Source organism: Bombina bombina, chromosome 6 (assembly GCF_027579735.1).
Source record: "Bombina bombina isolate aBomBom1 chromosome 6, aBomBom1.pri, whole genome shotgun sequence".
Classification (NCBI taxonomy): Eukaryota; Metazoa; Chordata; class Amphibia; order Anura; family Bombinatoridae; genus Bombina; species Bombina bombina.
Genome location: NC_069504.1, coordinates 803,162,788 through 803,190,734, shown reverse-complemented (window position 1 = coordinate 803,190,734; position 27,947 = coordinate 803,162,788). Strand labels below are relative to the sequence as shown.

General features: G+C 39.8%; 1 protein-coding gene across 1 annotated transcript; it reads left to right on the top strand.

Annotated features, from left to right (window-relative positions):
- Window positions 1–207: 207 nt before the first annotated feature.
- On the top strand, window positions 208–26,537 carry TGOLN2 (trans-golgi network protein 2). Its single transcript, XM_053718133.1, has 4 exons — window positions 208–339; window positions 13,403–14,097; window positions 15,184–15,267; window positions 20,435–26,537. The coding sequence occupies exons 1-4, from the start codon at window positions 249–251 to the stop codon at window positions 20,438–20,440; spliced, it is 876 nt and encodes a 291-aa protein (XP_053574108.1). The 5' UTR covers window positions 208–248; the 3' UTR covers window positions 20,441–26,537.
- The last annotated feature ends 1,410 nt before the right edge of the window (window positions 26,538–27,947 follow it).

The following is a 27,947-nucleotide window of genomic DNA, read 5'->3' as shown; positions in this document are numbered from 1 at the left end:
CTAGTTTGAAAGGGTATATTCTAAAGGCTGGAAATTCTATGAAAAAAAGAAAGTGTTATAGCACCAACTTGTGGGGAAATTAAGCATTACAGTCATATAGTGTGTGTATGTGAAACCGCATAAAACCCTAGTGCCAAGTTGCAATGTGTTCTGATATAAAAATTCAAAGCGCTCTATGTCACCTATAGCGCATGCGCAGTTCTTGAGCTGAGGTGGAAGCAAAGCCGGAAGCAGGAATTGTACATTACATGAAAGAAAGGATGGCGACAGTGTTGTCACAGTGCATTTTGTTATTGTTTATTTTGCTGAGTGTGACTATTCAACCGTCTACACTCCAAGGTGAGATAGTATGCTTTGTTTTTATTGTTAAACATACCTGATACTGTATGTAATGCCATATGTGAATATATAAACACTGTAGCTGAATGCGATTTATCATATATTCTACTATACTTGACGCTGACGAGCATCTATTTATACTTTATTATGTGTCATTCTTCAAAATATATCTACGCAATAATGTGATTTGCATTTTTATGTAATTAACCAAGTATTACATAGCCACTAATCTATAATAATATATACATATGTCTTATCCCCCCCTCCATTTACAGTGACTTTATTGATCTACTTATTAAAAAGTATGTAAACGATCAGCAATAGAATGCACATTTTTAATATTGTGTTAAAAGGTGTACACCACTGGTTGTCAAACCTGTCCTTAGGACTACCCAACAGGCCAGATTTTCAGGTTTACCTTGGATGAGAGCAGCTTAAATAACCATGGTTGCTAATCAAAATTAATCTATCATGGCTCAGAGCATGCAATTTAACAGACGTTTCACTTCTTTTATAAAGTTGACATTGATCTATTGGTGTCTTTTGTTAAAAAGCATGCTTAGGTAGGCTATGGAGCAGCAATGCAGTACTGTGAGTTAGCTAATGAATTGCTACATAAATATGCCTCTTGCCATTGGCTCACTAGATGTGTTTAGCTAGCTCTCAGCAGTTCATTGCTGCTCTGGACCGTATCACTATGTGTTCAATCCCTTTGCATAGGTTAAACACATTTATATGCAGGCAACAGTGCAATAATAACATGCTCTTAACACTTTACAGCATTCATTTTTTTTTTTGCAGTTTTATTTCCCTTGAGATGTTATAGCATAAGTGCCCACCCAAGCAGGGCTTGACTAAGACCAAAAATAGGCCTTAGCATTTAACCCCTTAATGATGGATGACATAAAGTGTACTTTGTTGTTAATTAAGCCTTTAAGGACACTTTCTGCTCTAGGGTAACACAGGGCTTAAAAGAATAGGAAAGTCAAAATTAAACCTGTATGATTCAGATAGAGCACTGGTTTTCAAACCTGTCCGCAGGTCTCCCTAACAGGCCACATTTTGAGGATATCTAAACTGGAGCACAGGTGAAATAATCAGCTGATTAGTAAACGTGGTTATTTTACCTGCTCTCATCCAAGGTAATCCTGAAAACCTGGCCTGTTGGGGAGGCCTGATGACAGGTTTGAAAACCAGTGAGAGAGAGTGCATGTAATTTTAAGCCACTTTTAAATTCACTTCTGTTTTCAAATCTGCTTCGTTCTCTTAGTATCCTTTGTTGAAAAAGAATAGGCACATATTCTACACTAGTGAGAGCTAGTTACCGATTGGTGCCTGCACACACTTCTCTCTTGTGATTGGCTAACTAGATGTGTTCATCTAGCTGCCAGTAGTGCAATGCTGTTTCTGCAGCAAATTATTACAAGAGAATGAAGCAAACTTGCTAATAGTAAATTGGAAAGTTGTTTAAAATTGCACGTTCTATCCAAATCATGAAAGAAAATTTTGGGATTTACTGTCCTTTTTAATAGTAGCATCAGAAATAATGTTGTGGAGGTCACCCCCAACAAGCAATCAGAGACAGGATGGCACAATGATTGCATGCCTGTTAGTGGGTACTTCTATTACATGAGATACATGCTGAGGTCATCATATACCTCATGATGTTGCTGAATGCATGCATGTGAGGCTATCTAGAAACTGCAGTAAGAATCACAGTGATTTGTATACTTAGGGCTCGATTTATCAAAGCCCTACGGCTGCAAGTTCTCACAAGAACTTGCTTGCCGTAATTTAACAAGCAGGGGTCACCAGACCGCCGCTTCCCTAACCTCTTCGCCACCTCTAAGGTGGTGAAATTCAATCTCCGCGGTCAAATCCGACAGGAGATTGACAGCTCCTGCCCGCGCGTGATTGTGCGCGGGCAGGGGGTGGGATTGCACGCGAGCGCAAAATTGCGCTCGTGTGCAATGGTGATTACCGGCGGGTAATTTCGCCCCGCCACAGGCGAGCTGAGGCGTACAGGGGCGTGTATACGTGCCCCTGTCCGCCTCAGCTTTGATAAATCTAGCCCTTAGAATGGAGCCTAAATACTATCATGCTGCAGTGCATGCTGGTATCAGGCTCAGTGGGCTATCACTGAATGCTTCAGGAGTGAGGCAGCCCAGTGATGCCCATTAAAGTGCCCTCTTACAGATCAAGTATAGCAAATTCTATGGATGGAATTTGGACTATATTTGCAATACATTTCTTACATAGACAAATGGGCTATTCTTAAAATCAGAACAAAATAATACATCTATTTTGCAGTATTTCTCTTTAAAGACACCTGCAAAAAAAAAATTTGTATTTTTTTTTTTCTTTTCCCAGTTTTCTTTTTTTTTTTTTATGCACCCATATAGGGTAACATTTATAAATCATTATTATAGAAAGAAAGTAGCTCTTACAGAGCAGCACTCACTTATATATCCTATAATACTCAGAAGGAGGTTATGGTCTCAAAATAAAACTTCATCTTTATCAGAAATTATAAAAACATGGGAGTAATCTTCTCATAAAATCATTTAAAAATCCAACACGGATAATACAGCCCTACAGCATAAATAATCAATCAAGGTACAGCTATCACCAATACCCCACTCACCAGAGATGGTTATGGAGCAATAAGCAGCTGTTGTCCCATTGTGTAAGCACCACTAAAAAAAAAAAACCTATATAACTATGAGGACTCAGTCCTCAATAAATTAACTAATCTCCCGGCCGTGCACACACAATTATTAAAACTTGTTGTTTCAGGGGATCCAAACTCAAATATCAAATAAGCATGTTGCAAGGATTGAAGGGACATTGTACACTAGATTTTTCTTTGCATAAATGTTTTGTAGATTATCCATTTATATAGCCCATACAGTTAAAAAAAATAAAAAATATATAGTTTTGCTGCTTATTTTTAAATAACATTGTGCTGATTTTGAAACTCCTAACCATGCCACAAATTTTAGGAGAATACTGATGTATACCTACTCCTTGTTGCTCCTGTTTGTGTAAAGGGTCTTTTCATATGCAGAGGAAGGGGGAGGGGGTGTCTATTTCCCACTTGCAGTGGGTGTGCCAGCTAACCTTTTTGACAGAGCTAAACTGGGAGCTTCTAAGTAAGTTTTTAAATGATTGTATACTGGATGATCAGTATCTGTGCACATTATTCTTTATAGTAGTGTCTATTACATGCAGTTAAATAAAAATTGGTGTATACTGTCCCTTTAATAAATTACTCAATTTGAACAAATCCTAGACTGCTTTTACCTGATAGGTTAATTTATGGGTGTGAGAGATATCATCTCTTTGATTGGAGAACCAACATTGTTATATTAATATACTTTATACCACTTAAACCTCTAAATGTCTGCCTGTTTCTAAGCCACTAAAGACAGCCTCTTATCACATGCTATTTTATTAGCTTTTAGCAACAGGAGACTGCTAATTCAAGTGGGCCATATAGATAACATTGTGTTTATGCCCGGGGAGTTATTTAAGATTTAGCACAACACAGAACTAAATGCAAGTCAGTAGATAATAAATAAAAAGTCACGTGATCAGGGGGCAGTCAAAAGATGTTTAGATACAAGGTATCCACAGAGGTAAAAAGTATATTAATATAACTGTGTTGGTTATGCAAAACTGGGGAATGGGTAATAAAGGGATTATCTATCTTTTAAAACAATAAAAATGCCATTATAGACTGTCCCTTTTTAATGGTGACTATCGTACCGCACCATGGGGGGTAGTTATCAAGCCGTCAACCTCAAATACGCTGGAATTCCGCAGCGTATTTGTGGCGAGGCTGATTCGCCTTAGTTATCAAAGGCTACAGACCGGCAAAAGTAGAATTTTGTGACATAAACTTCGATCCGCCGGACTCAGTCCGACACAGATCGATTCTTAAGTCACTCCAGATGTTCCGCACACAAGTGCGGCACAATCTGACTACTTTTGCTAGTTATCAAAAAACTAGCAGGTACGCTCGGCACTTTTACGGCCCAGCGTACCTGGTTTTCAATCCGCCACCCTGGAGGCAGCGGATCCCATAGGAATCAATGGGAGTCTGACCATAGCGAAAGTACAAGTTCGCTGCTGCCAGACATCCCATTGAGCTAAAATCATTTTATTTAGTTGCGGCGGTGTAGGGGGGGGGGGACAGATTAGGGGTGTTTAGACTCGGGGTACATGTTAGGGTGGTAGGTGCAGACATCTCCCATTAATCAATCAATTAATGGCTGATCGGAACAGCCAATAGAATGCGAGCTAAATCTGATTGGCTGACAGGATCAGCCAATCGGATTGAACTTGAATCTGGCTGATTCAATCAGCCAATCAGATTTTTCCTACCTTAATTCCGATTGGCTTCATTCGTCGGTAGTCCGTCGGGAAAGAAGGATGTTCCGCGTCGGCGGGATGAAGATTCAAGACCCGGCTTCGAAGATGACCTCGCCCGAATAGAAGACTTCTTCAGCGCCTCTTGGAAGATGACATCGGCCGGATGGAAGATTTCTTCAGCGCCCCTTGGATGATCACTTCTGCCGGTCCGGATGTCCTCTTCAGTTCCATCGGTGGCTCGGCTGAATGAAGACGACTAAAGGTAGGATGATCTTCAGGGGATTAGTGTTAGGTTATTTTAAGGGGGGTTTGGGTTAGATTAGGGGTATGTGGGTGGTGGGTTTTAATGTTGGGGGGGGGGGTTGTATTTTTCTTTTACAGGCAAAAGAGCTGAATTCTTTGGGGCATGCCCCCACCAAAGGCCCTTTTAAGGGCTGGTAAGGTAAAAGAGCTTTGAACTTTTTTAATGTAGAATAGGGTAGGGCATTTTTTTATTTTGGGGGGTTTGTTATTTTATTAGGGGGCTTAGATTAGGTGTAAGTAGCTTAAAATTGTTGTAATAATTTTTTAAATGTTTGTAACTTATTTTTTTTATTTTTTGTAACTTAGCTTTTTTTATTTTTTGTACTTTAGTTAGTTTATGTAATTGTAGTTAGATGCCTGAACTTCAGGGGGGGGAGACACTATGCTACAGAAAAGATATATATATATATATATATATATATATATATATATATATATATATATATATATATATATATATATATATATATATATATATATATATATATATATATATATATATATATATATAAAACCAAACGGTTTTCAGGTATTGGCAGACAGCTGCTAGTTCCTAAGATGGCGGCAGTAGTTAGGGCAGGGGAGATTTAGAGAGCTGTTTGGGGGATCCTGCACTTTAGAAAAAAATAAAATAAAAAATATAAATATATAACATTTTCATACTGGCAGACTGTCTGCCAATACCTAAGATGGGGGTGACCAGTGCGGGATGAGGGAGGGCAGAGAGCTGTTTGGTTGGGAAGTGGCAGGGTAATCTCTACACTAAAGCTAAAATTAACCTTTTAAGCTACCTAATTAACCCCATTCACTGCCGGGAATAATAGAAGTGTGGTGCTCAGCTGCAATTAGCAGCCTTCTAATTAACAAAAAAGCAATGGCAAAGGCATATATGTCTGCGATTTCTAAACAAAGGGGATCCCAGAAAAACTTTTACAAACATTTGTGCCATGATTGCACAAGCAGTAAAACAAAACAAAAAAGTAACAATTTTTTTTTTATTTGATGGCATCTGGTGGTGAAATGGTGGCATGGAATAATTCAAAATGGGCCTAGATCAATACCTTGGGTTGTCATTTCTGTTTAAACTGAGTGATAGCAAAAATGCTCTGGTATTTTGGTCGTTTTTGTCTGGAAGTCTCGGTAGTGAAATGGTTAAAGGGATACTAAACCCAAATTTTATCTTTCATGATTCAGGTAGAGCATGCAATTTTAAGCAACTTTCTAATTTACTCCTAGATTCCTGCTTTTTTTAAATAAAGAGAGCAAGAGAATGAAGAACATTTGACAATAGGAGTAAATTAGAAAGTTGCTTAAAATTGCATGCTCTATCTGAATCACGAAAAAAAAAAAAAATGGGTTTAGTATCCCTTTAAGGACAGGTGCTGTACCCTGTATGGCGCAAGTGTCCTGGGCTGTTAGTGCATTGGTCTTGCAGACAGTGCCAATACCGTCCTATTTCTGTATGCCTCATGTAATGGAGGCCACCCCAGGCTAGATCACAGGGAAGGGTGTATCTGTGATCCCATGCCTGTCAGTGGGTTGCCGCCTTACATAGATAAAACAACAAGGGCTGTGAAAGATGGATTTAGTGAACATCAAGCATAATAACAACTATTACTATTCAGCTCCCGATTTCGTTAATTCCGAGAGCAAGCGCTGAAATAGCGCTTTGAGTCCCACTGGGAGAAAGGCGCTATATAAATACTAGTAGTTGTTGTCTATTAGATCTAAAGAAATGACCTGTTTAGTTGCAGAAATATAAAAAGAGAGAGAGATGCACTCAGCTGAGACAGAAAAAAAGCTAGAAAAACTTCAGTGCCTGTTCATTTTCAGTGCCACTCAGGGTGCATACTCTTTTAGCACACTATGCCCCTTCACAGAGAAAAAATATCCTGTAGCATATCAGTCTGACCCTGCGCAATGACAGTCCAGCACCCATACCAGGCAATTCTTCTCTGAACAAGAGAAACAACAACCCAAGACGACCATTTCGGCCTTCTGTGCACCTCGTCAGTCAGGTGCAGTCACATCTCTCTAAGGGCATGTGTGCAAGGAGTCCACGTCTGGTTTCCCCTTTTACTCTTAGGGAGACCCAAGAGCAATTTGCATAAATATAAAAAGAGAGAGAGAGATGCACTCAGCTGAGACAGAACAAAAGCTAGAAAAACTTCTGTGCCTGTTCATTTTCAGTGCCACTTGGGGTGCATACTCTTTTCGCACATTATGCCCATTCACAGATAAAAAATATCCTGTAGCATATCAGTCTGACCCTGCCCAATGACAGTCCAGCACCGAAATACCAGGCAATTCTTCTCTGAACAAGAGAAACAACAACCCCAGACGATTGTTTCGGCCTTCTGTGGGCCTCGTCAGTGAGGTGCAGTCGCATCTCTCTAAGGACATTTGTGCAAGGAGTCCACGTCTGGTTTCCCTTTTACTCTTTTATGTAAATTGCTCTTAGGTCTCCCTAAGAGTAAAAGGGGATCTCTCTCTCTCTCTGTCATATAATCAGGTCATTACACTGACTGCTACATACAACAGCCCTTAGGCTCTTTTGAGCCGTGGCTCTCTGATTCTAAGGTCTCTCACACTCACTCTCTCACACTCACTCTCTCACACTCACTCTCTCACACTCACTCTCTCACACTCTCTCTCACTCACTCTCACTCACTTTCTCTCACTCTCTCACTCTCTCTCTCACACTCTCACACTCTTTTTCTCTCTCTTTTTTTTTTTCTTTCTCTCTTTTTTTTTTCTTTCTTTCTCTCTTTTTTTTTTTCTCTCTCTTTCTTTCTCTCCAGCCCTTAGGCTCTTTTGAGCCGTGGCTCTCTGATTCTAAGAGCTCAATTTATCAATCATTTGGAGAATTCTCCTATCAGTTCTACGCAGCTCGCCTATGGAGAGGCGCACATCATAAAAAAGTAGTTTTTTCTCCATAGGAGAGCTGAGGAGAAATATTGATACTCTCCAGAAATATTGATTTCTCCAGTCGGATTAGTATCTCCTCCTTATTTATCACTAAAAAAAGGCAACTATTCTCCATGTCAGTGATGTATAAACCAATAGAAATATGTATACAGCCTTCCTAGTAGCTTTAACGCCCCTCTTATGAATCTACATTTTCATTGTTTTTGTGCTTCAATTTTAGCGCTTTTTTTTTTTATATCTTATTTTTATGCCCCAATAGATATCATTTTTGTGCTCTGTTATATATTGTTTTGCCACTCCATTACATATCTATTTTTTTCACTCCATCATAAATTATTGCGCTCCAATAACCATTATTATTGTGCTTTTGTTATAGATTATGTTTGCACCTTGTAGAGCCCTTTTTGTGTAACTGCTTCTACAACTTTTAGAGAATAGATTTCTAATGCTGTTCTCCACTGTAGCTATGGAGAACTTTAATGCAGGAACTTGCTGGAGAACTTTCAGTCCTCCACAGGAGAATATAAATGATACATTTGTAAGTAGGAGAATTATGAGAACTATATGAAATACGACTAAAGATCTAATTTAACCCTTTTTTTGGAGAACAATTTTACAGTCAAACTTGCCCAATTTTAGGAGCATTTTTGAATAATAGGAGAATTATTTCTTTATTTCTCATGAGAACTTTTAGGAGAACATCTAGGAGAATGTGAATGATAAATTGATCACTAAAAAGTAGCTCTCTGTTACAAGTTGCAGAGTTACTCACTGGAGTTGGAAACTGCAGTCCCACTAACAGGTAAACTTAAAGGGACACTGAACCCAAAACGTTTCTTTCGTGATTCAGATAGAGCATGTAATTTTAAGCAACTTTCTAATTTACTACTATTATCAATGTTTCTTCTTTCTCTTGCTATCTTTATATGAAAAAGAAGACATCTGTGCTTTTTTTCTTGGTTCAGAACTCTGGACAGCAGTTTTTGATTGATGGATGAATTTATCCACCAATCAGCAAGGACAACCTAGGTTGTTCACCAAAAATGGGCTGTCATCTAAACTTACATTTTTGCATTTCAAATAAAGATACCAAGAGAATAAAGAACATTTGATAATAGGAGTAAATTAGAAAGTTGCTTAAAATGTCATGCTCTATCTGAATCACAAAAGAAAAAATTTGGTTACAGTGTCCCTTTAAATACTTCTACACAATGCTCTCTGTCTTTTCTTCTGTCTCTGTCTGCCCTTATCATAAAACTCACTACATGTCCCTATAACAACAATCCCCACACTATCCATATCTCACCCTCCCTTCTCTCATCCCATATGCTGTCCTCTCATCAATTACTCTGTCTCCTTGGAAACACTTCCCCCTCTAACTCTCCTGTGTCTAGTCATACATGCTCCTACAAATCTCACTCTCACCTTCTGTCACTCTCACTGCTACTACTGCTTGCTGCTGGTGACGTCTCTCCTAACCCTGGCCCTGCAGCAATCACCACACTTTTACACTCTCGCTCTGTCTCCCACTGCAAAAATTCTAGGTCACGCAATACCAACAACCTCATCTCCATTAACAAATAGTGCTTATCCCCTCTCTTTTCTTGTACCCTCTGGAAGGCTAGATCCGTCTGTAACAAACTTACAACTGTTCACGACCTGTTTGTTTCCAACGCTTACAACCTTTTAGCAATTACTGAAACCTGGCTATCTTCCTCTGACACTGCTTTCCTTGCTGCTCTCACACATGGTGGTCTTCACTTTAGCCACACACCTAGGCCAGGTGAGAGACATGGTGGCGGTCTTGGCATCTTACTCTCCCCCTCCTGCTCCTATCAGTACCTATCTCCATTTCCATTTCTCTCCTTTTCTTCCTTTGAAGTCCACTGCATTCCACTGTTTTTCCCCCTTCTCTCTCAGAGTGGCAGTTATCTATCGCTCCCCTGGACCAACCTCCCAATTCTTTGACAACTTTGCTGCCTGGCTTCCTTACTTTCTCTCTACAAATACACCTACTTTAATTCTAGGGGACTTCAACATCCCCATTGAAAACCCATCTGCCCCTGCTGCCTCTAAACTTCTCTTACTTACTAACTCCTTCGGCCTCTCACAATTCACCCTATTCCTTACCCACCGTGATGGACACTCTATTGATCTGGTATTCTCCTATTTCTGCTCTCTCTCTGATGTTTCCCATCTCAGATCACCACCTGCTCACCTTTAATCTTAATATACAGGCTAAACCTACTCCCCCCCCCCCCCGCACACTGTAGACCGTCCCCAACTCTCCAACCTTATTAAAATACACCTCCCCCACACTTCCACAATATCCTGCCCTGACCTTGCTATAAACCACTATAACAATACCCTCTCCTCTGCACTTGACACTCTCGCTCTGCCCCAACTTCGCAAAGCTCCACGTCGTCAGCTCCAGCCCTGGCACTCCCAGCAAACATGCTCTACCCGCTCGAAACCTGATTCCATGCACTATAAGTTCATTCTTCACTCTTACACCTCTGCCCTTCACCTAGCTAAGCAAACCTTCTTCTCTTCTCTTATATCCACTCACTCCGCAAACCCTAAAAGACTCGTCTCCAGTTTAAAATCTCTCATCTACCCACCTGCACCACCCCCCTCATCTGCATTCAGTGCTCAAGACCTGGCTGACTACTTTTTCAATAAAACACTTACCATCCGAAGAAACATCCCAACACAAGCCTGCAATCTCCCAACTTCGCTCCCTTTCACCCCCTCTGCCACTCTCTGCACCCTCCTCCCAACCACTGAGAGTGAAGTGGCTTCCCTATTGTCTTCCTCAAACCTCACTACCTGCCCATTTGACCCTATTACTTCACATCTAATACCTTCTCTGTCTCCCACCCTCACTCCGGCTCTTACTCATATATTCAACCTATCCCTTTCTACCGGCTCATTCCCTGCCTCCTTCAAACATGCAAAGGTCACCCCCATCCTCAAAAAAACCCTCCCATTACCCTAACTCTCCTGCAAACTACCGCCCTATATCACTGCTCCCGCTAGCTTCAAATATCCTTGAAAAACTAGTTTTTGATCGCCTAACCCACTTCCTGTCCTTCAACTCATTGCTTCCGTGCCCAATACTCAACTGAGACTGCCCTCACCATGGTTACTAATGATCTCCTTTCTGCTAAAAACAAAGGCTAATACTCTATACTCATCATACTTGACCTCTCTGCTGCCTTTGACACTGTTGACCATCCCCTTCTCCTATGGACTCTCAGCTCTCTTGGGCTCTGTGACACTGCCCTCTTCTAGATTCACTCTTATCTCTCTAACATATCATTCTCCGTCTCTTTTGCTGGTGTCTCCTCCTCTCCATTGCCTCTGTCTGTTGGAGTACCTCAAGGCTCTGTCCTGGGTCCTCTACTCTTCTCTATTTACACTTCTTCACTGGGTAAACTCATTAACAGCTATGGCTTCAACTATCACCTGTATGCTGATGATACCCAGATCTACTTTTTCACCCATTCACTCTCTCCTTCTGTCAATTCTCACATCAGCGACTGCTTATCTGGCATTTCCTCCTTGATGGCCTCTCGCCACCTAAAAATAAACATGTCCAAGACCAAAGTACTTCTAATCCCCTCTCTAACTTTATTCCAGTTTCTAATTTTTACATCACTGTTGGCGGCACCTCTATCTCCCCATCACCCCAAGTCCGCTGCCTCGGAGTCTTGACACTTGACTCAAATCTGTCCTTCATTCCCCACATCCAATTGCTCTCTTAATTCTGCCGCAACCACCTACAAAATTCATCCGTTTCTGAATGCTGAAACTACTAAACAGCTAATCCACTCCCTAGTAATTTCCCAACTTGATTACTGTAATAACTTACTATCTGGCCTCCCTCTCTCCCGCCTCTCTCCCCTTCAATCCATCCTAAATGTATCTTCAAGGCTAATCCACCTTTTGACGCTCCGTTTCTGCTGCACCTCTCTGTGAGTCCCTTCACGGGCTCCCCATTCACAGCAGAATTAAATTCAAAGTTCTCACCCTGACCTACAAAGCCCTCACCAATGCTGCCCCACCCTACCTGTCCTCACTCATCAACAAATATATTCCAGCCCACCCCCTAAGATCCATCAATGACCTGCTTCTTGCATTCTCTACTATCACCTCCTCTCATGCTAGACTACAGGACTTCTCTTGTGCGGCACCAACCCTCTGTCAGACTTTCCCCTTACCTCTCCTCCTTTAAACATTCCCTAAAGACCTTTTTGTTCAGGGAATCTTATCACCCGACTCATTAACAAATGAACTTTACTTACCTAACAGTTGCCCTCATCTATCTCTCACTAATATCATTCTCACCTTTGCAGTCCCGACCTCCTGTTTCCCATCCTTCCACCCATCTAGATTGTAAGTTCCCATGGGAATAGGGCCCTAAATTCCCCCTGTATTTGTCTGTAAAATTTTGTCTCTTATTGTATTGTTTCTCCGTTGTACTTTTATCCTTGTACCCATGGGCAGCACTGCGGAATCTGTTGGCGCTTTATAAATAAAAATAGGAAAGTCAAAATGAAACCTGTAAGAATCATATAGAGCATGCAATTTTAAGACACTTTTAAATTGACTTCTATTTTCCAATGTGCTTCGTTCTGTACACTAGTGGAAGGTATCTGCTGATTGGTGCCTGCACACATTTGTCTCTTGTGATTGGCTAACTACATGTGTTCAGCTGGCTGCCAGTAGTGCAGTGCTGTTCCTTCAGCAAAGGATAATAGAAGTAAATTGGAAAGTTGTTTAAAATTGTATGTTCTATCCAAATCATGTAAGGATATTTTGAGGTTTCCTGTGCCTTTAAAGGGATAGTCAGCTCAATTTTTTTATTGTTTTAAAACATAGATAATCCCTTTAATACCCATTCCCCAGTTTTGCACAGAAACCATGGTTATATTATAACACTTTTTACCTCTGTGATTACCTTGTTTCTAAGCATCTTCTGACGGCCCCCTGATCACATGACTTTATCTATTGACTTGCATTTACGCCAGTTAGTGCTGTGTTGTTATAATCCACGGGCGTCAGCACAATGTTATCTATATGGCTCACATGAACTAGCTTCCCCTGATGTTAAAAGCAAATTCCAAAGCAAGTGACCATGGGGCTGTCTTTAGGGACTTAGAAACAGACAGAAATTTAGGTTTAAATGTTATAAAGTAAATTAATATAACCATGTTGCTTGTGCAAAGCTGGGGAATAGGTAGTAAAGGCATTATCTATCTTTTATAAAATATTTTTTTTTGTGTTCACTGTCCCTTTTAAGCAAATGCATCTTCTTCTTTTGATGATGAAATATTGCTTTAAAATAAGGTAGTTATAAACCTTCTCGTGTATATTTCTCTATAGCAAAGGACAAATTTTTTTTTGGGTTGGATACAATTATGCCATTTGTTTTTGTTTTGCTTTATGTTTACAGATGCACAAAACACTTCTAAAGGAAATAAAAAAGATTCAACGGAAGTTAATGGCAATAAAACGAAGCCTAGCAGTCAGGAGTTGGTGACCTCGAGAAACAAGGCTACTCAGCCTGTGACCAAGCCAACGTTACCTACTGCTCAGGTTTCCAAACCAAAAGTAGATGAGCATTCCAATTCAGTCACAAAGGGGGGGGATCAGGTGACCTCCAAGCTAAATCCTACTACCCCCAAGTTGGACTCTAAACAGGTGGTTAGTCAAGAACAGAAACCAGATAAAAATACAGAGAAGCAAAATACTTCAAAGATAGTTTCAAGGATTGAACCCTCTAAGACAGGTCAATTGTCCAAGGAGTCCCAGTCAGGGACCAATCAGAAATCCATTTTAAATCCAAAGGAAGTCACAGAAAAAGAATTGTCAGAGGAAGATGAGGTTACAGAAGAGGCGGTAGAGCCCAAGTCAGACGATGAGCAGGGAACAGAAACTGAAGATGAGGGAGATCAAACTGAGAATAACAAAAATGAAGAAGCGAAAGTAGTAGATTCAGAAGATGATGTATTGAAAGGAAATGATGAGAACAAACAAGTCAAACCTGCCCCTGTGGATGATTCGGAAAGCAGCCATTTCTTTGCCTACTTGGTGACTTCTGCAATCCTGGTAGCTGTCTTGTACATAGCATATCACAACAAACGCAAGGTACTTTATTTCAACTCACAACATAGCATCACTGTTCTAATCTTCCACATTTATTTTACTAGCTTTAAAAGGCATAGGGGAAAATAAAGTATATAGGGGCAATATTAATATACAGACTTATGCATTAAAGGGACATGAAACCCAATTTTTTTCTTTCTATATTCAGACAGAACTTGTGATTTTAAACAACTTTCCTATTTACTTCTATTATCTAAATTGCTAGATTCTCTTGGTATCTTTAGCTGAGAAGCATATCAAGGTAGGCTCAGTTGCAGCAATGCATTACTGGGTACTAGCTGCTTATTGGTGGCTGCACAAAAATACCTCTTTTCATTGGTTCACCAGATGTCTTCAGATAGCTCTCATTGGTGCATAGCTGCTCCTTCAAAAAAGAATACCAAGAAAATGAAGCAAATTGGATAAAATAAGTACATTGGAAAGTTGTTTAAACTCACAAATAAGAAAAAGAAGCCGCTAGTTTTTAGTACTGCATATCTCTTCCTTAGCCTACCCAAGTATGTTTTACTACAAAGAGAACCTATCTAGCTTTTTAAGAAAGAATACCATAAGTACAAAGTAAATTTGAGAATATAACTAAATTGGATTTGTGTTTTAAAATAAAAATAAAAAAATCTTAATCATTAAAGGGATACTAAACCCAATGTTTTTCTTTAATGGTTCAGATAGAGCATGCAATTTTTCTAATTTACTCTTATTAATTTTTCTTTGTTCTCTTGCTATCTTTATTTAAAAAGCAGGAATGTAAATCCTACCTCCTTCAGCACCCTGGATAGCGCTTGCTTATTGGTGACTACATTTAGCCACCAATAAGAAAACAAATTGGGTTTAGTATCCCTCTAAAGAAAAATGTGTGGGTTTTTTGCTTTTTAGGAAGTGAAAGAATTAAAAAGCTAATGATAACATAATATTTAAGAAATATCATCTTTAGTTCATCAATACATGGGAAGAAAATATGTTCTGGATTACAGTTTTTTGAGGAAATAGGGTAGAGATGGAGCTATTGCCAAACGAGGACAGGCAAATGCAGGATCATAATTGTTCATTCTATTTTTTTTCCTATTCCAGATCATTGCATTTGCACTAGAAGGAAGACGTGCTAAGGGTTTCAGGAGGCCAAACTCTGGGGAATATCAACGACTAGAGCACAAGGTAAGTTTTTTTTTTTTTTAGTCGCACCATTTGGCAGTCTCTACTTAAAAAAAATAAAATATATATATATTATTTTTTTTTCTCCACTCATATGCTGGTAAAGACTTTATGTAATAGCATTCCTAGTATAAATAATTAAATGGACAGTCTACTCCAGAATTTTTATTGTTTAAAAAGATAATCGTTTTATTACCAATTCCCCATTTCTTATATATAAGAGAGAGAGACTTTCTGATGCACCAGCTCATAATGAGCGTGTGCAAGAATTCACAGTATATGCATGTAAACATTTGTGATTGGCTGGGGGCTGTCACATGATATAGAAATTTGTCAGAAAAAAATAATCTGTTACTTATTATGCATTTGTTAATTATGCAATTCTGCTGTATTTAAAGGTAATTTTCTTTATAAATGGAAAGAGTCCATAGCTGCATTCATTACTTTTGGGGGATTTCCGGAGAATCATCCCGACTCATATTAACAGCTCCACAAGCAATCAGCGTTGACGAGTTTCGCTGCCTGCTTTTTTTTCTCTCAAGTACATGGCAGAAGCTATCTGTCACACTTGAAGGGCTGTGTTCCTGTTCCACCGCGTAAATTCCGGTAAGATAGTTTCATTTTACTTTTCATCATGGATGAATTGCAATTACAACTATTTATCCGAGAGGGGCTACAACCTTTCAGGGATAACTTTAACATACGGTCTCAGTGAGGCTCCTTTTTGTATCTAGGAATCAAGAGTTAATATCTCCTGAGGGAGATTATTGAACAGGGCGGTTTATAATCATGTTTATGTGATTCTGTCTGCTACTGTGTAGTGTTGCTTCGGCTTATGGCTATTTTGGAACATAATGTCCTATGTCTAGTGACGCGGCCTTAACAGTCGGGCGCGCTTTTGCATGGACTGCACGGTTTACCTTGTGACTCCATTTCCACTTTCCTGACCGTGTTGCGACGGAGAAATCCTGGTCTGCTGGTGTCTAGTTTTCTGGAGGTGGCAGTGTCCCATTTAGGAAGGATTCTTGGAGACGGATGTCTCTGATTCAGACTCTACTTCTTGCGAAGAATATGAATTGGCCCGGGTGATACATGCCCATTAGTTATGTTCCGAATGCCGTTTTAGAGTGCTCTGTTCCTCTGGATCGGGGAACCAGGTGCCCACTGAGCCATCCGCCTCTGGGGATTCTACTTCTTACGAGACGAGTTCCCTACCACCAACTCTTACTACGCATGCAGGTAACCCAAACGCTACTTATCCTTTCTATGGAGTGTGGTCTGTTCCCACCGGCGGTTAGGACACGGTTCCGCATGGCCATTTCTTTGGCGCTGGCGCATCTGCACCTCCCTGGAGTGTGCTTACGATATTGTCCGTGTTTCGTTAACCGGGGCTTGTCTGGCATGGGATCTCCTGGTCCAGTTCAGCCCTCTGGGGTAGCGACTGCCCCTGAGGCTTCAGGGGGTCAACTTTCGGGGCCGGTGTTTTCTTTTGTCCCGGCGGAGGTATGTTGCGCCTTTCGTTATAGACTGGCGCACCTTCATGTTCTACTAAGGCACGTTTTGGCGTTGCTGGAGGATCCTACACTTAATGGGTCTGGGGATTCTCAGTCTTATTCTTCGACTGGCTTTCATACATAGACATGAGGGGATGAAGTAATCTTCTTATAGTCCTTTGTTATATGTGTATCCTTTTCCAGTTCCGAGCTTGGAAGTCTCGGACCCCAGTTGGGCTGGTTCTGCGAGTCTGTCCGTTCTTCCTGGGCGATCACCTACAGGTTGCCTTATCTTTTATTTTCATCCGGTGAGGATGATTTTTTTTTTTTTGGTCTAAAGCACATGTTGTGGTGTGATGTTTCCTTCAGGAACTTTCTTCTCTTGAATTGATACTCGCAATTTTGTGGTCGCACTGTTTACAAAAGTCTGTCTGGCTGTTCTTTATCCCTACATCTCGGGGGAGACTCTATGTGGCCTTGACAGTGTTAGGGCCCTTGGTTTCAGGCTGGTCCTGACTGGGTAGAAATCCTTCTGTCTTTGAGGCCTAGTTCAGACACGTGGCGCATTTTTATGTCTGGTTGGTCCGGTAAGGGCGCCTAGTGTTCACAATATGATTTGGTGTTGTTTCTTATTTTATTTTACATGCTTCAACTAGCATCCTGAGAGGACCTTGAGGGTCCGTGGTTGCTTAGGGGCATGGGGGATTGGTTCAGTCCTCATTCGTCTTTCAAGCTAGAGGGCCAGGAGTCCATTGAGTTTGTGGCGACATACTCAGTCGTTTCCGATTTTTCTGGGAACTAGAGTGTCCCTTCCCGTTGTGGGTTGGAGGCTTGGGGATCTAAATCCTTCATACCCCCGTTCTTATGGTTTTGCCTTTCATGGTCTCTTTGGAAGTGTCTTTTAGAACTTGTTCCTTTTTAGAGTTTCTCTTCCTTTGGTTCGAGACTTTCTGGACTTTTTTAGGGTTTTCTGGCAGCTTTGGCCACTTAATTAGGAAGTGAAGGCCATGAGGCTCTGATTTCCTTCAGCTTTGGGATGCTTTGCGTTCTTCTCCCTTGGGTGTGGTCCTCTGGAACGTTAATCTGAAAGGATTATGGAGACTAGTCTTTCCTTTCAGGTAACTCTGTTCTCGTTCTCATTTCCCTTTTGTTGCCCTACGGGGCCTTTGGGCTTTAGAGAAATTGCGTGACTTTGTAGCGGTCTAGCACCTTGTTGGGGGGGTGTTGATCTCCGGCCAAGGGTGTTCTCTTCCCTTTGGGCTGGGAATTATGAGTGAGTCCCGTTTTCTGGGTTCCCCGGTTATCATCCCCTGTGAGGTCTGATTGCTTCAGACAGGGTATCTTATGTTCCCTGGGGGTGTCATTCATTCTAGGACGATTCTGGTTCCAGGGTTCTTGTCTTGGATCCTTCTTGGATGTCTGGAGACTTATGATTCTGTGGACTTGTTCGGGACAACAATTTTTTCAGGAACCCTATTTTGCGACATAGGGGCTATTTCATTGGACTTGCAAGCAGGAAGGCCAGAGTTCACATCCACCTTCGGATACTGGTTATAAATTTTAAGGCCTGACTTGTCCTTCGGACGAAGTGTGCTCCTTTTCATGGGGAGTTTTTTATCTGTTGGGTTAACAGTGGTGTCTGGATGATTTTTTTTTTTTTTCTCATTCGGTCCGTGTTTTGATCATACTATGGCTTCATGTATTGTGGACATGTACGCTGTTCTTATCTGTGCCCTTCCCTTTTGAGGGGATAGTTTGTCTTCATTATGAGCTGGGGTTTCCTCTCTGGAGGGTCTTTGTCCTGCCCTGTGTGTAGGAGGTTGGATCAGGTGGCTTTTTTTACTGTAAGGAGCAGCATCTGCTGCTTTGTGGGCTCTGTTCCACCTGTTGGAAATTGATCTCTCTACGTAGAGATTGTCTAGGAGAGTTGTGACAGGTCTTCCTACCGATCTATTGCACTTTTCTCTGTTCCATGTCCTAGGGATTCTCCTTGGGAGTGCCTTATTTTGGAGGAGCGAATTGGGTTGGCACCTGAGCTCTGTTGCGGTGGCTGTGTCCCCCCTTTTTCTTTCCATTCCCTGGAGGCTTGTGGTTGGGGTCTTTCTGGCCTCCCTGTCTATCGGACATGTCTGTCGCTTGGGCTGGTCCGGTGTTGGAGCAGGATCTGAGATCTGTTGCTCTGCTATTTCGTCCTTGGAGAATTCAAGGTACGGTAAGCCTCTTCGAGGTTTCTCCTTTCTCCATCAAGATTTTTTGGTAGGACTGGTGGCTCTTCAATAGCCTGCGACGTTATCCGCTGGTTAGTGGATACTTAGCAATCTGAAGGATCCTATCTTCAGCTGCTTTCTACTTGCCCTACAAGGATTTAAGTTTCAGTGTTTTTGCTTCAGGTGTTGTTTGTCAGACCTATCTGAGCTTGCTTCACAAGGTTTCGTTTCTGAATATTTCTGTATTCTGAGCTACCTTTTTGCGACTTGGGGAACTCCGTCTTCAGTTGCTTTCTAGAGTGCGGTTGCACTGTGTTAGGGTAGGATCCTCTCTCTGTTTTCAGACTCCCGTCCTTATCCTGTGGTTTCTGTATTTCTGGGGTCTGGGCATTGCCTCCCCTTGTTTCTATGAGACTGGTTGGGTCTCTGTTAACCTGACCTGGTTTCTCTGTTTTTTTGCTCTGTGTTTGTGCCCTTTTTAGTTTTTTTTTTCCTGGAGTTCCTTATGCTAGCTGGACAGCTAGCTCAGCATACTAATGCACATGGCTACTCTGCACTGTAGCAAACAGAGGGTTGCAAGTTCGATCCCTGGCAAGGTCTACTCAGCCTTTCCTCCTTTCGAGGTTGATAAAATGAGCAGCGCCTTGAGCCCCTTAAGGGGGATTAGCTACGCTTTACAAGTACAATCATGTTTTCTCCGTGCCTTTTCTTCTTGGTGGAAGAATACGGTAGTTTTGTTCCCTTTCTTTAGTAAGGGGTGTGTTGTTTGGAGACCGACTGCTGGGCGACGGTGTCTCTTGGAGGCTATTGACTCAGTCGAGTCTAATTCCTGCGGTCTCTAGCAAGGCTGTGGACTATCTGCAGGTCAGTGTCCTTGGGCCTTTTTTTCAAAGTTGTTCTCAGCTTCGGACACAGCAGGATTTTGTTGGGTATGGGTTTTCAGGCCTGGTGCCCTCAGAATGGACCGCCTCTTGTTTCCCCTTCCGTTTTTGCATTCAGTGTCATTTATAGCTTGGGTATTGTTTTCCCAAAAGTAATGAATGCAGCTGTGGACTCTTTCCATTTATGAAGAAAAACATAAATTATGCTTCCCTGATAATTTTCTTTTCTTCAGATGGAAAGAGTCCACAGCTCCCCGCCTGTATTTTTTCTGTGGCGCGTCTGTTAATTTTTTTCTTCTGGCACCTTTTCACCCTGATATTTCTTCTACTGTTCCTTGTTCCTCGGCAGAATGACTGGGGGATGAGGGAAGTGGGAGGAGTATTTAAGCCTTTGGCTGGTGGCCAGGTTCTGAATTCCCAAAAGTAATGAATGCAGCTGTGGACTCCTTCAATCTGAAGAAAAGAAAATGATCAGGTAAGCATAATTTAAAGTTTTAATACCAGCCTGATATTGTTCATGCAATGGTGAAGTAAGCAAACGCGATAGTTTTAGCACCCTTTTAATCATCAAATTTTGTTGTTTTTTTAGATATGAGCTCCTTCTGCCAATCAACAAAATGAGAAATGGCCGCTGCTTCAGGATTAACATCACAGGATGGCCTCTCCATGGGTCTTGAGAAACCCTGTTTTTGCACTGACAAGCGTGTATGTGTGTATGTTTGTATGTATGCACATGGAAACATGAGAGATGGCATGTGTAACCAAAATAATTCCTTTCTTTTAACCCTTTAAGGACACAGCTTTCAGTTTGCTCAATTGTTTTATGACGGAAAAATTCCGTCATATGTCCTTAAGAGGTTAATTTACTATCTTCTGAAACCTCTTTGATATATTTTTCAACCTGAGTCTACTTGATCACATGATTCTTGATTTCCTGTGCTCACTTATATTCTCTGAACCTTTTGAATCTGCATTTCTAAACGTAATACTTAAGGGGACTTAATACTTATATGCTACATCATTTGAAAATGATACAACATAACTTTAAAAGAAAATATTGCTTGAACATCATATGTAAAAAAGGAAGATGCTGTACCTCAAATATTCTTCAGCTTAACAGAGCTACTCCTTTTTACGGTCATCTGCATGCTGAAAAACAGCCAATCACCTTTATCAGTGCAGAGTTCACACTTTTGCTTTACTGTGACCTCATGGGATTTTAAAGAAATCTCACCAAAATTTAATACTAAACTTCCTTAAAGAAGGGAGATAACATGAATGTGCCTGCTTTTTCCAGAAGTGTGCTCCTTTGCATGTCCCGGGACTAGCCTCCTGATTGGCTGCTTAAGTCCATTTACAATGGCATGTGGGTACTGAAGACATTTTATAGTCAATTTTTTGTAGATATGCTGCATAATTTTCAAGTGATTCAAAATTTGGGTATCCTGTCCCTTTTAAGTGGTTGTATGGTTTAAAATATTTGGTTATGTTTGGTGTGATTTGAATAGCACTTTCTTAATTTGTATTTTTTATTATTTTTGTTCAGGTACTATTCTGATATAAGTTTAATTGAGGTATGTTTCAAGAAAAAGGGTTATATCTCTAGGTCCATCGATGTATGTGTGTATTTTTTTAGATTATTTTGTTTAGTGTAAGCAACACAAATCACAATTTTTGTCATGCCTTTAAAGAGTATGTTGTAACATTATAGAAGATGGTTATAAAATACATATTTCAGCATAAGAATTCACTCCCTCCTCCAACTCTATGCTGTAAATTGCGTTCAACAGTCGTGAAGCCAATACCCACTGGAGACTTACTGCAATTCTATATTTGTACTAAAAAATAACAAATATGGGTTGTACATTTTCATATTCTTTGCAAAACAACAAACATTCTGTGTCAAAAACTAACATTTTTAAATGCATGACAGAGATTTTGGAATACCTCTTTAAATGGGAATCAACATCTTTAAAACATATTTCCAGTTGTAGCAGGTATGATTTTTGAACCTGGTATTTTTGATTGCCACTTTAATATCCCAACAAACCCGTGAAGGTACAATCGGATGATGTAGTAAATGTGTCAAATCCTGCCACACTCAAAAGAGATGGAAATCATAAGTTGAAGGGACATGGAAGTGATATTTTAAGGCATTATTTTCATTACAAAATGAAGACAGATATTGAAATATGCTCTAAATACATCACTGTATCGACCTTACACATAGTCCATTCATTTTTAAATTTTGCAACACAGTTTGAGAATCACAATTATAGAGGCTGATTTAACAAGGGCCAAATGGTCCCCTGTTCCCGCCGCCAGAAACGGGAGTTAAGCAGCGGTCTTAACTCCTTAACTCATCCTCCTGCTCTGAGGGGCGGATAGCAATCAACCCGATCAGTTACAATTGGGTTAATTGACACCCCCTGCTAGCGAATCTGCAGGGGGCGGCATTGCACAAGCAGTTCACCAGAACTGCTTGTGCAATGCTAAATGCTGACAGCATATGCTGTCGGCATTCAGCGATGTCTGTCGGACATGATCCGCTAAGCGGATCAGTCGGACCGACATTTTGTTAAAACGGCCCCATAGTCTGGTTCAGTTTTAAGCAACTTTCCCATTTACTTGTGTTATCAAATTTTGTTCTTTTGGTATCTTTTATGGAAGAGTAAAACTTATTCCTCTATGGCAGCAGTGTTTTGCAACATTTATTTGTAGCTTTGTTATACAATGTTGCAAAACACTGCTGCCATAGAGGACTAAAGACACGTGCACACTCCTCTTATGGGCCTACCTAGTTTTACTCTTCAATAAAAGATATCAAGAGGACAAAGCAAATTTGATAGTTGTTTAAAACTTTCATGATTCAAAAAGAGCATACAACTTTATTTTTTTACTTTTACTGTCCCTTTAAATTAAAAAAGGGACCTTTTTGTTGTGGCTTATCCTAGTAGCACTCACCAGCAAATTAGATTGCTCTCTAACTGGATTGGATGTAAATTTTAAGTCAGAAAAATTTAGTGTTTCTACTACCCCCCCCCCCCTCCCCCACACCACCACCACCAAATCAGAGATTCTGGAGTGCAGTTCATGGAATGTAGAACCTTGACACTTCTAAATCCTGCCCTATTGCTGGCTCTATTTGACCACAGCATGGGAAGTAAACTGAAAAATTCAAGAGGATTTTCAAAGGTTGTATCCACAGGCCTGAATAACAAAATGACAGTTATACATGCCTTTAAAACATGCATTCAGATGTTTTGCCAATGCATGAACAATTTTTGATGCACAAATACAAACATTTACATTAATGGCGCTTTTAAGGAACCCTAACAGACTATATTTAAAGGAGTTGTCTGCTAGAGTGCAGTTGATGTGCATAATTAAGGAAAGTTATGATAAAGAGCTCTGTCCCTTTTTCTATAGAATTATTTCATGAAGTATTCTTTTCCATTTGGCCTTGTCCAACAGGGTATCTTTCATGATTTTATTTAATTGCCTCTTATGTACAGCTATTCCTTGTCAACAAGAAAAAGAGGTGCCTTTTTTTAAATCCGTTCCTGAAATTGGTTCTTTGAATTAGCCAAGTTAAAATTAGAGTAATTGTTCATAAATTGAGGATGAAATCACTGTTGAAAGCCTTTCTGCATATTCAAGTGACAGCATTTCATCACTGCTCCCTACTTTTCATCACTGCTTATTTGCCAACAGGTGCTGATCTAATACTACAGTTTAGAGTGAAGGGCAAACAAGTGTTTCATTACATAGTATTACTCTTTGGCTCACGTAGAGGCAGAGCTTTTATAATTTTTTTTAATCAGGAGACGAACCATTGGTTTTTCTTCTACCAGACACAGATTTTCTCACAAGCAAACTTTACCCTTGTTTTAACCATAAGTTATCAATGCCTCCCTTATTTAGTAGGGTTGGTATGTTTCTGCAGACCATGCCAGCTTGCTCATAAGATGAGTCTTATAAGAAGGCTTTCCTCTACGACACATGCAATCTGAGCCAGGTGAATATTTCATTCTACTTCATTGATGCTTGGTCTGTATATGTGGGACTTTTGGTCTATAATGGCTTTTCAAAATTAATGAAAATAAATTATCGTGGTAACTTTATGTTTTGGTGGGTTTTTCAGTTGGGTAATGTTTTCTTTCCATTTCCTGTTATCACAGAAGTGCTTCAAAAGATTAAGTTAGACAAAGCAGAATTCATCACAGTGCCGTAATGCTAGCCATGATGGATTTTATTTCCTTGCTTTCAAAATCTGGATTTTGTCTTTCCTTGAATTCTCCCACTATGTCCATATAATACTAATTTAAGCCCACTGTAGTTAATCAATCATTAGGATGTACAAGTATTGACCATGACAACTGATAAAACATTTAGCTAAGTCAAGAAAGCTAAGCTCTCTGGCACGGTTATCGAACCTTTAACAAGCCCACAAGGTAACTGCTTCAACCAACTGTTGTGTCTGGAACATTTTTCCTAATGGCTGGAGTCTTATAGAAAGTCTGAAGTTATAGAAAGTCTGGAATTTCTCTGTTGTGCTTTTCTGAAGGGCTTTAGCACAACTGCAGGATTCTACATTGTTAGCTGTGGTCCACAAATATGTGATCCTGCAGTTATTGTAATCCATACCTAATTTCCTGCCAAGATAAGATACATATTTTGTGTGATTTTTTTTTTTTTTTTTTAATATATTTTGTGCTTGAAGCTTTAATGTAGCCATCGTTGAACATTACGCATGTCTGCAGAACCAGACCATGAAAACTGTATTCTTGGTTGGTATAACTTACGTTTCTCAAGCGGATGATTTGCAGACATCATTTTTTTTGATCACAGTATATAGGCTTGTCATTAAGACAATGTGGTTCTCCATCTGTTTCCTGGATCCATGTCAATAGTTGTTTTGGGTATTTTGAAACATTTTAAATTATGGGGGGATGGGGAACCACAAATATCTTTGCTTGTGTGGTTCATTGACTCCCAGTTAATATAAAACTAAAGAAAGCAGACGCAGACTTCTAATAATTCATCAGGATCATCAAAAGGGGTTACCTTCCATCTGTGATAAAAATCCCACCAGAGGCCGATGTCTCCTCTTGAAATCCATGATACACAAATGTATCAATTTCCTTCTGAGACACTACTTAACTGTAGTTTATGCATTAATTAATGCCTTTATTAGCAGAAATGTTATATAATATGTATTGTGATCTACGTATCGATCCTGTGTCAACATTTAATTTATAGTTTAGTGTTTTTTTCATTTTTACTGTTTTCTGTGTCATTTCTGTCCTATTTCATTATTGGAATGGTGAGTGTTTCTAGGGTGCACCGATATAAAGCTACGGTTCCCTTTCACTTTTCCAGTATTGTTAGGAGGAGGACGTAGGAGGATTTAAAAGGGCATCAGGTTTTTGTCCAGAGTATGATTCTATTTTCCATTTATGAACTAATCCTACAGCATGAAGACGCTTTGGGAATGGTTATGATATATTTATAGGAGCTAAACTGCTCAGGGATTATTAGAGGAAACTATAAATGTGCCACTATATATTATTTATAGAAGAAAGATTATTTATTTTGCAAGTGCGGGACAGGAAAAGTTTTATGTGTCTAGCACAACAAATGTTAATTATTTTATTTTACAAAGAGCTGCAAGCACACTACAATACAGTGATTCATGGGACGCAAAACTAAAAAAAAAAAGTGGTGTTTAATCATTACCAAAAAAATATATTTTGGTTGTTTATAAACATTTGATTCATTGTATTTAAACCATCCCCTAACCTACTCTTCACGGTTTTTATATTTCCAGCCAATCAGGGCTGTTGTGCACCTGAACTCTTGATTTCATTGGCGTAAAGCAACAAAGCCCATATTATGAAACCAGAGAAGGGACCAACCGTTATTTTCCTGCTTTTCTGAATGCGTAGCAGACAATTTGGAACTTGGCTGTCCTTTTCTGTATTGCAGCAATAGAATTTTTTTTTTTTCAGGGCCCAGACTTCTACAGAAATTATGTTACACATCACGAACTGCCCAATCACATCCTTAACATGTGCTTTCACCACGCCATGTGACGATGGGTGTGCTTCTTGTGCGCTCACACTTGCAGGCAGACTATATGTTAGTAAGTCTGCAAATTACTCTGTTTACCGTTTATCTGGATTGCTGCCTATTAGCTGTGTACAGTTAAACATGGAAAAAGATAAAATATTGGTAGCAATCTAGATAAGTACCAAATTTCCACATACTGTGCAGACAAACCACATCTGTACATGGGCAATGCTGCGCAGTTTGCTGCTTTTTTGTGTTGTGGAAAGCAAAATGTCCCTTTAAGGTTTCAGAATATACGAATTGTGTGCTAGGTGTGTTGGATTCATGAAAGCAGAGGGTAATCTAAACTAGGTATTTCCTTATATTCTGTAACAATACTGACAACCCATTTTCCTTATACAACTCCTGCTTATAGTTTGTTTTATTATAAATTATACAAGCTTATAAAAATCCCTATTTGTCATTTCTATAGTACAAATTGTGAAGTTGGGAAGAAATACAGAAGTAAAGTAGTTTGGGTTTGGTGTAAGTATTAAATGGTTATAATGTTTATATGACATGTTTTTTTTTTATTATTCTTGTTCTCAATAAACACCATGTTGCACCTTTTAAAGGAGAAACCAAGTACTTATTGTGTTAACAAATTTGTATGTCATTAACATTTGGAGTGATATTTTTTTTATTTTTTTGAGGGTTTACTTCAGATTTTTTTTTGTCTTTATACCTCAGTATCCTGTGCTCATTCCCTCTTTCTTTTTTTCCTTTTTTTTTTGTCTTTACACCTCAGTATCCTGTTCTCTCTCTCTCTCTCTAGTTGTGAAAAACTGTCAAATGCATTCAGTTAAGAGGCAGCCTTCAAGAGCTTAGAAATTGGCATATATTAGTTTTCAACTAAGAATACAAAGAGAACAAATCAAATTTGAATATAAAGTAAATTGGAAAGTTGTTTAAAATTAGAGCCCCTATCTGAATCATGAAAGTTTTGACTAGTCTGTCCTTTTAAGTAAATGTTTTACCCATTTGCAGAGGGTAAGATAGTTAAATGCAAGTAACAGTGCCCTGATTTAAAATGCATTTTCTTAGTTAAACTTTTATGTTAATTTAATATTACTGTTGGTTCTGATTAAGAGAATTTGATATATTTATATATTTACAAATATATATAAGGGTAGTAACACCAACCAGCAGATGATACCTCCTTCCACTGTGTGTTTTTAAACCCATATAAGCAATTATTGCTTCCATGTTGTGGGTGTGATATATATATATATATATATATATATATATATATATATATATATATATATATATATATGTACAGGGAGTGCAGAATTATTAGGCAAATGAGTATTTTGACCACATCATACTCTTTATGCATGTTGTCTTACTCCAAGCTGTATAGGCTTGAAAGCCTACTACCAATTAAGCATATTAGGTGATGTGCATCTCTGTAATGAGAAGGGGTGTGGTCTAATGACATCAACACCCTATATCAGGTGTGCATAATTATTAGGCAACTTCCTTTCCTTTGGCAAAATGGGTCAAAAGAAGGACTTGACAGGCTCAGAAAAGTAAAAAATAGTGAGATATCTTGCAGAGGGATGCAGCACTCTTAAAATTGCAAAGCTTCTGAAGCGTGATCATCGAACAATCAAGCGTTTCATTCAAAATAGTCAAAAGGGTCGCAAGAAGCGTGTGGAAAAACCAAGGCGCAAAATAACTGCGCATGAACTGAGAAAAGTCAAGCGTGCAGCTGCCAAGATGCCACTTGCCACCAGTTTGGCCATATTTCAGAGCTGCAACATCACTGGAGTGCCCAAAAGCACAAGGTGTGCAATACTCAGAGACATGGCCAAGGTAAGAAAGGCTGAAAGACGACCACCACTGAACAAGACACACAAGCTGAAACGTCAAGACTGGGCCAAGAAATATCTCAAGACTGATTTTTCTAAGGTTTTATGGACTGATGAAATGAGAGTGAGTCTTGATGGGCCAGATGGATGGGCCCGTGGCTGGATTGGTAAAGGGCA